Source organism: Perna viridis, chromosome 7 (genome assembly GCF_037379345.1).
Source record: "Perna viridis isolate PV_CMFRI_1.1 ecotype Kerala chromosome 7, ASM3737934v1, whole genome shotgun sequence".
Lineage (NCBI taxonomy): Eukaryota > Metazoa > Mollusca > Bivalvia > Mytilida > Mytilidae > Perna > Perna viridis.
In genome coordinates this window covers 4,758,719-4,771,092 of record NC_142451.1, presented here as the reverse complement: position 1 = coordinate 4,771,092, position 12,374 = coordinate 4,758,719, and the positions used below count along the sequence as shown (strand labels likewise).

General features: G+C 33.9%; 1 protein-coding gene across 5 annotated transcripts in view; it reads left to right on the top strand.

The window, feature by feature from the left end:
• Nucleotides 1–2,369: 2,369 nt before the first annotated feature.
• Nucleotides 2,370–12,374, top strand: part of LOC148611045 (dual oxidase-like) — a 65,387-nt gene continuing 55,382 nt past the window's right edge. For 2 of the 5 annotated variants that reach the window (XM_088591110.1, XM_088591106.1), the window contains exons 1-3: nt 2,370–2,524; nt 10,661–10,726; nt 11,026–11,103. In XM_088591110.1, coding sequence (XP_088447236.1) covers nt 10,681–10,726; nt 11,026–11,103 — 124 coding nt within the window. In that variant the 5' untranslated portion in view covers nt 2,370–2,524; nt 10,661–10,680. Of the gene's footprint in view, nt 2,525–5,602; nt 5,622–10,175; nt 10,195–10,660; nt 10,727–11,025; nt 11,104–12,374 lie in introns of those variants that run through there. The other 3 variants (XM_088591109.1, XM_088591108.1, XM_088591107.1) reach the window with 3 other exon arrangements.

Below are 12,374 nucleotides of genomic sequence, written 5' to 3'. Positions count from 1 at the left end.
GTGCTCAGAAACCTAGCCGGGGGCTAGGCGCTCTGCCCACAGAGCAACGGGGATGTGTGCCCCAGGTGGTGGAATGGGGTATCCCTGGCGTGTTACATACTGGGGTTGTCAGGCTATAATACGGAAAACCTGACCGCAAACCATAGTGATGCACCGTGTTGGGAAAGATGCCACGTTCCTCGCACGTTAAAGAACCCTGCTGTGGTATTCGATAGGAGTAGGAACCTTTGCGCTCCGCCACAGGAGGCTAAATTTCCCGACCTTACCCATCCTCCTTTTTCCAATGGCAATCAAAATTTGTCGACCCTATTATTCTTGTAACCCATCCTTTTTTTTCATTTCATGTTCATTTTATCATCCATTTCATGTTCATTGTCTGAAATATTGCTGCTCGGGCGTTAAACCCCAACAAACAAACAAACAAACCTTTTGCAAAGAAAAGGCTCACAACAGTGATTTTACCCTGAAGTGTCAGCTTACATGTTTAATAATACCATAGGGATTAACTATAATGAACAATCTATGCTAAGATACCTAAAGTTTGAAAATGACCAATCAAGTTTTATGTCATGGCATAAGATCAAATTTGAAAACTTTTTACTACCTACCCATAGCACTTCAGTCTTCGAGGTGTTCATTCTTAGCCCAGATATCAAATCAAAATAATTAGAACATTTTAGTAATTCTCTTAAAGATGAAGTATCTAGAAATAAAAATGGATCAACTGCATATTGGCTTAGTGTGGTATTATTGTCAGCCACATGTACAAATGTACTCCTTATGTTAATTTCAGCTTCATAGCTAACAGTTCAACTCCAATTAAGGTGAGAGAGGGTCACGTTGACGACACCCTCTTTCTAATTCAAAGAAATTTGATAAATGTCCATTATTTATCACACAACTTTTTGTCCCTTGATAAAATATTAACCCAGTTGCAAAGAGAATTTTGTATTGATTGATGTAAACTATCTCTCCGCATATGTGTAATTATATTCAGATTGTACTTTTCAGTCAAACACAAGCCAAAATATTTTATATATGAAGGAACTGTTAAATTTAAGTTTAACTTTCAGGATGAAGGCTGAGAAGTGTAGAATAAGTTCAGGGAGATGATTTAGTGACAGAAGCCAGAAGTAGCACACAAGTACAATAGTCAGCAATGAAGTTAGTACATTTTTCAACGTTTTCCCCTTCTTCTTACAAGTATAAAAATGTAAGAATTTCAAAAGGTTTTGGTAAAAATACACCATTTTCTTCTGTTCTTCTCCAAGTAGTATGGATGTACTGGCAAACAACTGTTTTGGTGTGAAACAAGCAAGCATATCCACAAATATTGAGCATACTGTTTATGTCTGAAGTACATACATGTATCATCTTTCGAGAATGAATTTTGAATTTTGGAAATATGCTCCAGTGCATGTACTGAATTACTATGAACATTATATTTACATATATTAATGAAAATGATCATTTTTATTATGTTTTACATTTTTAGGCTGTACCAGTCTTTGCAGTTGACATCCAGCCTACATGAAGTCATTGTGATTTGGGAATAGACCAAATTAGGACTAGTGTACACTGACTCAGAATGGCAATTTCAACACACAATAAAAAAACTATGGAATGTTAATGTATATCGAAATATGAACAAAATTGTTGTTACCTTGAGTTAAAAATAACATTGAAGTTGATAATTAAGTAATAAGGAGCATAAAAGATGAAGCATGTACATGTATCAAATGTAACAACAAGTTTTAAAAGAAGAATTTGAATTCGCATTAATATGTGTACGAAAAAAATAACACTCTTTATACAGAATATTTGGATTTTGTTTCAGCGTTTTTCCTTACGAAAATCATTTCATGCAAATTTTCTGTTTAAAAAGAAATGGTAAGATATTTAATAAGTCCAATAAAATAAGTAACTAAGTAAATTTTGTTGAAATTCATTTTAACTACAATACTGACATTTATACTGATGTTCACTGAAGGGTAATAAGATCTCATCAAAAATCTTTTCTTAAGTTTTAATAATTTTTTATCGAGAATTGCACTTGAACAAAATGCATTTTTTTTACCTGTCATGTTAATATTATAAAAATATTACGGTTAATTTATTTTGCTATATCATCACCCGCGGATTTCAATCAGTATAAAACCAATCATATTATCCACTTTATACGAAAAATCGCTTTCCTTTTATCCTTGATTTTGATCAAAATTACATCCAATACACTGTCCAGGTACATGTCAATTAACCAAAGATTACCTTTATTCACCTTTACAGGTAAAAACCATTTCCGCGAGTAAGCGATCCCTACCGATACTGTGACATCACCACAATCAAGATGGAGTCAAACCCGGATTCTTGGAGATGAAAACATTTTTGGATCCGGAACTTTATTGATCACAGATAATGAGCATTAGGGCATGAAACGCGGAGGAAACTTTAAATACATGGTTAGAATAACTAAGAAACCAAAACACACGGAAAGTTAAGAAAAAAGGTGTACAACAAATTACAGGTAAGAATTATTTATATGATCTACAAACAGTTGTAAAAGGTATATTTGTTATGCAAGTAATTAGTGCTAACAAACAATGGAATATCTTACACATTCACTTAGCTTTATTTAGAGAAGTAAAAAATGCATATTTTATGATAATACATCTTAATATTAGCAAATTACAGACAATAAATACGAAATGATAAATCTATCACTTTTTTTTTTAATTAAATAGGAGCTTTTTCGAAAATCATTTAAAGGAACGAATCAGACATAGCTAAGGAGAATTATTTAATAATGTAAATTACTAAATATCTTTAAAAAACGGATCGCCGTCTATAGTTTATTTGTGGCTATTTCCTATGTACGGTGTCTCCCCCTGATATCAGTATTCCTCCGTATGTAAAACGGATCGCTGTCTATAGTTTATTTGTGGCTATATCCTATGAATGATTTGTACGGTGTCTCCCCCTGAAATCAGTATTCCTCCGTATGTAAAACGATCATTCATCAGGGACATGTAATTTTACCCTTCAGAGATTAACATGTAATAAATTGTGTTATAGACGTAATGTAATAATGTAACAATTATCCAAACTGTCAATAGATGTTCTTGTAATCATCTATATTGTACTCCATGTTTAAATCAAATAAGACTCAAACAGTTTGAAATCATTCAAGGACCCTGCTTGATATGAATATCAAAATATATTAAAATGACCCTTTTCCATCGCATAAATATAACGTCTTGTCAAAAAAGAAATGAGACCATGTGCTACTTGAGTGAATTATGTCACTGTTGGTTGGCATTGAGCATTCGTATTGAAATAAAAGAATTCTAGTATAAAAGATTTTGAATACAACACTTCAGTCAGAACATACTTGATTCTACGCCTCTGTATATTCCGGATCAAAATTATTTACTCCAATATCATACCCGCACTTACCTGTCAACAAAGCAGCTTAAATAAGCCTAATGTAAATATTCTTTTTAAAATACGCACTATATGTTACAGAAAAAAAATCAAATGTTTTATGGAACAAAAGTTGGTGTGCATCAACATAAAGTTTAATAGGCACCTGGAAAGTTATTAGTTAGCTTAACGGTCTTCAAACGTTTGGTTGAAAGGTCTTCTAAAAGGTATCGCGTCAATCTGAGAGTAAAGTATAGTTAATGAATGTTTCAATTATGTTCAGAAACTAGGCAAAATTCGAATCACGGGTTAAAACCAGGCCGTTGATGTGTATTGTTAAAAGCTGAACTGATCTGAAAAGCGTATACTGCGTTTAGGAGAAAAGTGCATACTAGATGATTTTAGGAATCTGTAACCCACCATCAATTATAATGGGTTATACATACATTAACGAAAAGTGCAATCTTAAATTGCAATATGCTGAATAGAAAAAAATACATGAAATCGTTTGACTCATTTAATAACTGGACTATAGTTCCTGTATCATTTAAATATGATACACGTGTTTAGAAAGGCTCATTCGGCATTTTTTTAACAAATTGAGAAACTATGATATTTAGGAAAAAATACACTAAAAATTTAGCATTTGATATTTAGTTGTAAGATAGGATTTGTTTTTGTCGATCAAACTGTAGTTTGATTTGTTACGTAATCAAACATTTTGGACATATTTGTGCAGTGTGGTGGACATGTTTTTCAACGAACGGTCGGCATTCCAATGGGAACAAATTGTGCTCCTTTACTTGCTGACCTATTACTTCACTCTTATGAGGCTGACTTTATAGCTTATCTGATCCGAAAGAAAGAATATCGTTTGCTTAGATCCTTTGATCTCAGTTTCCGCTATATAGATGACGTATTATCTTTAAACAATCCTAATTTCGGGGATTTGATACATCGAATCTACTCCAAAAAAAACTTGAGATAAAGGATACTACAGACACTGTGAAGTCAGCCTCATATCTTGACCTACACTTAGAAATTGATGGTAAAGGAAAACTATTGACCAAACTTTGCGACAAACGTGATGACTTTTCATTCAGAATTGTCAACTTTCCTTTCATCTGTGGCAATATCCCTTCAGCACCTGCGCATGGAGTGTTCATATCACAACTCATACGTTATGCCAGAGCTCGCCGAAACTACGCAGACTTTTTGTATCGCGCTAGAACTCTAACAAATAGGCTTCTGGAACAGGGTTATGTTGCTCCAAGATTGAAGTCATCACTACAGAAGTTTTATGGTCGTCATCATGAACTCGTGGATTGTTATGGTGTATCCATCTGCACCATGAAAACCGATTTATTCAACGGGTCATAGTTTTCCGTTCCTCGTTTGTCTACCCCGGACTTGACTTTTTATGAGCAACTCGGCGGGTGTTTCTAGAAAAACAGAGGACGCTTACCCTACCGGTGCACCTGGTCCATGCTCCCAGTTTTTAGTGGAATCCGAGTTGCTCATTTGCTTTTGTTACTTTGTATGTATGATTTTTTTAACTTTATGTTCTTTGTTGTGTATGTCTGTTTTCCATGTCTGGTATTCGTCCCTGGATTGCATCCTTTTGATTACCGCTATAACCTTGGTTCCCTTGATTACTCTTTACCTAGTCAAAGAGTTAAATCGTCCACAAATTCCCGATGCAAATCGCCCACAGTTTAGGCTGTACCCCGGAATAAATCGCTCACGGTTTAGGCTATATACTCGGTAAAAACCGCCCTCAGTTTAGGCTGTACCCCCGGTACAAACGCCTACAGATTAGACTGTGTTATATAAAATTGAAATTCTTGTCTTTATTTGCTCGATTAAGATTTACGGACGAATAAAAAAAAGAACTTACCGTTGTTTAATTGTTTAATTGAGGGTCATAATTTTTGTTTAACTTTCCTCCTAAAAATTTTGGTTTGTATACCGTTGTAGAGCTTTGTGACACACCCTACCTGAATTTCAAAGAACGTCTGTATCGTGTTATAAGCAGTAAAGCAGATCTCTATTTTGTCAAGGCCGCTACCCCTACTCTTCCCCTTTCATTTTGTATGATGTATGGTTGGTTGGTCATGTAGACAATTTTGTGCCACTTTTTGTGAAACTTGTCCACGATTTTTGTTACAGATGTAAATATCACAATGAGAAAGAATTACAATGTAAGTACAAGGCGACTCAAACATTGAATCGTGTTTTACAACATTGTCACTTTTTGAACAGTTCAAATGGAAACCTATAACTCATGCCATTCTGGTATAGTATCTGATTGAATTAAAATCATGTTAGCGATGACGTCAAAGAAAGCCATGCGACCTTCAAATAGTATATTGCTTTTGTCGACTGTGAGGTTTTTGTTCATGTTCTGGTTTTAATATGTTTCGAATCTGAACTCTGAAAACAAACTATCTTTATTTTTTCCTTACTCTTACATTGAACTCAATAATGTAATACAAGGACAAAAAAATCGGTTACTTAGATGTTTATTGAATTCTTTGTAGTAATTAGATCAATTTAGTTGTGCATTGAATTCTTTGTAGTAATGATCATAATTAATGTAATGAAAGTAATGTGCATTTAAGATGTATTGACCTTTGAATAAAACCTTGAGCTAATTATATCTTGGTAGTTCCTTATCCATTCCATACTTTTCAGACACATGTATACGGTTACTAAGAATAAAAAACATACAACCCCTCATTAACATGAAATTCGTGAAACATGTTCAGTAGGATAAACCTGAAATATGCCCAACATGATAAGCCTGAAACAGGTCCAACATAATAACCCAAGAACAGGTCGAACATGATAAGCCCGAGACATGTTCAATAGGATAAGCCTGAAATAAGCCCAACACGAAAAGCTTAAAACGTTTCAATGTGATAAGTCTGAAACAGGTCCAACATGATAAGCTTGAAACAGGTTCAAAAGGATAAGCCTGAAACAGGTTCAAAAGGATAAGCCTGAAACAGGTTCAATAGGCTAATACTGAAATAGGCCCATCAGGATAAGCCTGTAACATGTCCAACATGACAAGCCAAAACAGGCCGAACAGGATAAGCCTGAAACAGCTCAACAGGATAATCCTGAAACCGGCTCAACAGGATAGGCCTGATTCGGGTCACAGGACAAACCTGATTCACGATGACTGAAACGATCACATTTCCATTAACCAATAAGAAAGAAGATACAATGCTTCGTTAGATCATCGAAGGGAACACAACCATAACAAATTTTAATTGAGTCTGATACTAAATTATAAGTTCTTCTGGTTTTGTTCCCTATCCTATAGTATTGTAACTGTTTCCGTGCCAAGATCCAATGAAAAAAAATCAATTTCTTTTCTTTCATTTCGGTTGGTTTCTGTCGAGTTTCCGTAAATGATCGGATCATTTACCCGTTAATTTACGTTTTATGGATATATAATTACTTCTTAGAAACGATGAAACGAGGTAAAACTTTTGTGGTTTTTAAACAACAGGGAAATATAAAATATTATACTATAAAGGTAAACTTGATTAAGTTAACTCATATTAATTGCTTAAATTCTAACACGTGTACCCCTGTATGTGTACCATACCCAGCGTTGTATCCTACATTTCCACAAAATTGATGCTCAGGATTTAATTTAGACAAAGTTTTGTATTTACTTTTTATGAAATGTTTATGAAATAAAATCATTCAACCCACGACATTGTGGTTTTTTGGTATATAGCTTTGTTTATTTTTCATGTCAGAAATATCTTATTCTCTTTGCACTCCATGTTCCCACCCTGATTTTATTAATAGGTATTATTCTTTTTTTAATAAAGTAGCTTTCACCGGTTGTTTTTTTTTTTTACGAAACCATTGTTTGTGTTTATAAAACGAGAAAATCCTGTATGATATGCACCCCTCCCCCCGTTGTTTATTTTTGTATTGGAAGATTAAAAACACTGGTCTCACGGTCTGTCCATTCCTCTGGTAAACACCCTCCTCTAACTTAATTGAACTAACCAACGAACCATTCTGATGTCAAGTTCTGATTAAACACAAATACTGTAAAATATGAAAATTAAATTTGGGACCCCACAATTTTTTATTATCAAGTCAAGTTATGTTAACAAACTTTTTCTGGAGAACGACTTCATTTAGGCTAATTCCGTTTGCAAAAAAAAATAAAATCACGAAAATAAAGTGCTCGCAAATATTCCCCTTCATTATAGAATAGATGTTAAGCAAAATTTTTGTCGCGAAAATAAATAAAAACGAAATCATATTAATATCCTAAAAAATGCGAGAATAATTTGGGTTTACAGTAGGTAAAAACTCTACAAAATTCGTTGTGTTGCATAATCACTACATATGAGAAAAAAGATCATAAAGAACTTTTGTCTAATCACAGATGTCGGTGTTTCTATGTAGAGTTATCTATAACTTACGACATGGGTAGGCAAGTCTTCATCCATATCGTGTGTACGATTCGCAGAAATCAAAAGTATATATTATCCGTTATATCAATATTAAAAATAACCCTAAACATTCCCCCCTTCGAACAAGGAAAACCATTATCTGAAGGTAAAATAGAATTTTCGATTGTCATAGGTCAAAAGAACCCAACCGGATTTTCCGAAAATGTCTTAATACTACCACCGATTTATTATGAAGAACTTTGATCTTTAAGTGACAATAAATATTGTCTTTTTATGTGCTTCAGCTTTTGTTTTGGGAATTTTAGTTGACTTTGGAATCCCCAGACCGTTTAGTTTGAAAATTGATCTGTTCTGAAACACTTGAAAAGAAGAAAGAAAAAAATAAATATGTAGTATTAACAGAACCACGCAATGTCTGTTTCAACTTTATTTTATTTCAGCGCTATTATCAATAAAATTTCTGTGAATTGAACGGTATATGTAAGATGACGAAAATCACGTATAATGACTGACATGATTTGATCCCTTTGATATACACTTGTAATAAAATCATTCTTATTACATTTCTTCTGACCTTACTTAGTAACTAACACATAAAGTATTAGTACATCCGTTATGTCCCCGGAATCGCAGACAAGGTCATCAACCGACATAGTTCTCCAATTATATTGCAATTTTTTTATCAGTACAAAAAAAAATATTTTGCTTTTGATATTGAACTTAATGCTATGTTAATGACGAATCCCCATGCATTTGAATGGTAGACGATGATCCATTCTTACGAAACCACGGAGTCACGTGACGAGACTTGCATACCATATTTATTTTTCGTTTAAGTATTAACCAATCATTCTTAAAAAAAAACAAATGCTATTTCTTTGATTAATTTTCGTCTAGTTTGTTTCTCTCTACAGGGTTGCCATATTTGTATTTTATAACTCCAGTTTTGGTAAATTTTCGTGCCATTCAAGTGATGGTATTGCGTTATTAGTACATGTTGTCGGTGGTCTTAATTTTTGGGCATTGAATATCTCTTTAATTATTTTAAAAAATGCAGACATATCTACAAAAAATATTATGTTCCATTATTTTTTGTCTATAAAGCAAACAAACTTTGCTGATAAATTCTCTGGTAAAGTGCAGACCAACCTACATATTTCATGGACGTGGTGAGGTCTAATGAACGAGACTTTCCCTACTACATAAAATATGGTGCCATATCCATCATAACGGTACACCAGTTAGATAAATGCCCTTCAGAATCGCTGCCCACGATCACGCAAGGGTTCTTAGTATTCCACTTAGTAAGTCCAAGTGTATAGTCCTTTTTATCCCTTTGTGTTTCTATATGGGATCGATCTTAGTCATTTATTAATTGAATTCATAAATGCCACTAAAGATTAATCAGCGTTTAACATTTTCTTAGAAATACATGGTAATTTGACATAAAGCTATTAAACTCCAATTTTATATTCTATTATTTGATATATATATCACATATTTTTATTTAATTACTATTTTGTATCTCTTAACCTTCCGCATACCTGTTAGCAAGTTTACAAATTAACAATTTATAGACAAATCTCCTACTTAAATTTGACTTTTGTCTATTCATCTCGTTTTTTGCTATAGTAAAAATAGCTACATTTTAAAAGCGAAGGTTACATGTATTTTTATAAACCTTTTCTACTTGTTAATTAATCATTTTAAGATGCAATGTCCAATTTTTTTAACAGATTTATGATAAAATATGTCAAATTATATAATTTTTGTACAATTAGTAATGTATTATCCGAAGGTAAAGTTGAATATGTGCTTTGATTTCGCGAATCCGTTATGTCTGTGTCGCTACGTATAGTTTCCTTACGTAGGGCATAATTCTTCCGAATATTTAGTAAAACATTACATTTCCAATTCTGTTTTTTTTTCTTGTTTATTTTGCATAAAGTAGTTCCTGCAAAATATGAGTCATTTTTAAAATTCAGTGAAACATTCAACATTGTCTTATTGAATCACGTTCCTGTACAGGATATAAAGCATTAAAAACCTGAATTGGAGAAAACACACGCTCATGGCATGGTCATAAAATTTCAAGGATGGGCTGACTTTGAAAGTTTATGAAGTCCTCACGATCTTTATCGGACAAAAGGACAGGAAAAGTCTGAAGGAATTGATAATTCTGTATTGCAGTACGTTCACGATGACAACATGGAGAGTATTTTGCTTTTCCCCTTTCACCTGCTAATTTTTTTATGAGAAGATATACCCACTTGTCGACCCTGAAATAATATCATTAATGATGAAATTGATGATTATGATGGCGGTAAGCTTTAACGAGTTACATACAAACGAAAGAATAGCTTGACGGTTACGGAAACCTGAAATCTTGATAAATGTTGTAAATGAAATCTTATTCATCAAAAAATTTCATTACTAATGTTTAAATTCAGCGGCGGATCAAGAGGGTGCCAACCCCCTGAACTAATTTTCATGTTAAAAATTGACAAAAAATGGCAAATAATGTTCTAGCATCCCTTTTTTGCTGAGGAACCCCGGCTGGTACCCATCCTTTTCTAAGTGTCTAGATCCGCCCCTGAAATTGTTGATGTAAAACTCTAAAATAACAATATAATTTCAACTTAGTGAAAAGCAGTATCTCTTCACGTGATTTTTTAATCCCTTCTATCCTTTAAAAAACTGCTAAATGCTGAAAGTGTAGTAATAGATCAGACGTTTTCAAGTACTTGATCATGCAAGATTAGTCACGTACAACTTCCACTCTATTGTAGGTTCAGATTAAGTTGACAGGATGCTAACACTCTTACAGTGCATTTTTCTTATACATGTATATACTGGTATGTATTCAAAGTGAAAAATTTACTTACCTACATGCATGTCATTTGCATATATTTTTTTACCTGTATTGTAATTTATTATTAATTATTACATAACTGTTGGTGTAGATGTCACTAGTTAGTAATCTTGAATAGAGTACGGCTTTTGATAAATAGTTTTTGTGGATGCTAACCCCGTCATTAACAACTCGGAAGACATTGCAGCAAAGTTTAAGATAAATGACACCAGTTTAAACTCATTGAATTTAAACAATTTTTTTATTGGTTTCACCATATATAACGACTACAATATTTTGTAGTTTTCTGCGAAGACACTGCTATACAGAGATTTGATGGTTGGTACAATAACTTGGCCTATCCAAGCTGGGGAACAAAAGGTTTGTACAATATTTAACCTATCTAAGCTAGGCGGCAAAAGATGGGTACAACAACTAAACCTATCTAAGCTAGGTGACAATAAATTGATACAACTAAACATAACTCAGCTAGGTGACACTAGATGGATACAACAACTAAACCTTTCTAAGCTTGGTGACAATAGATGGATACACCAACTAAACCTTTCTAAGCTTGGTGACAATAGATGGATACACCAACTAAACCTTTCTAAGCTAAGTGACAATAGATGGGTACACCAACTAAACCTTTCTAAGCTAGGTGACAATAGATGGGTACAACAACTAAACCTTTCTAAGCAGGTGACACTAGATGGGTACAACAACTAAACCTTTCTAAGCTAGGTGACACTAGATCGGTACAACAACTAAACCTATCTAAGCTAGGCGGCAAAAGATGGGTACAACAGCTAAACCTTTCTAAGCTAGGCGGCAAAAGATGGGTACAACAACTAAACCTATCTAAGCTAGGTGACAATGAATTGATACAACTAAACATACCTCAGCTAGGTGACACTAGATCGGTACAAAAACTAAACCTTTCTAAGCTAGGTGACAATAGATTGGTACAACTAAACCTTTCTAAGCTTGGTGACACTAGATGGGTACACCAACTAAACCTTTCTAAGCTTGGTGACAATAGATGGGTACACCAACTAAACCTTTCTAAGCTAGGTGACAATAGATGGGTACAACAACTAAACCTTTCTAAGCTAGGTGACACTAGATGGGTACACCAACTAAACCTTTCTAAGCGAAGTGACAATATATGGGTACAACTAAACCTTTCTAAGCTAGGTGACAATAGATGGGTACAACAACTAAACCTTTCTAAGCTAGGTGACACTAGATGGGTACACCGACTAAACCTTTCTAAGCTAAGTGACAATAGATGGGTACAACTAAACCTTTCTAAGCTAGGTGACAATAGATGGGTACACCAACTAAACCTTTCTAAACTAGGTGACACTAGATGGATACAACAACTAAACCTTTCTAAGCTTGGTGACACTAGATGGGTACAACAACTAAACCTTTCTAAGCTAGGTGACAATAAATGGATACAACAACTAAACCTTTCTAAGCCAGGTGACAATAGATGGGTACACCAACTAAACCTTTCTAAGCTAGGTGACACTAGATGGATACAACAACTAAACCTTTCTAAGCTAGGTGACAATAGATGGGTACACCAACTAAACCTTTCTAAGCTAGGTGACAATAGATGGGTACACCAACTAAACCTTTCTAAG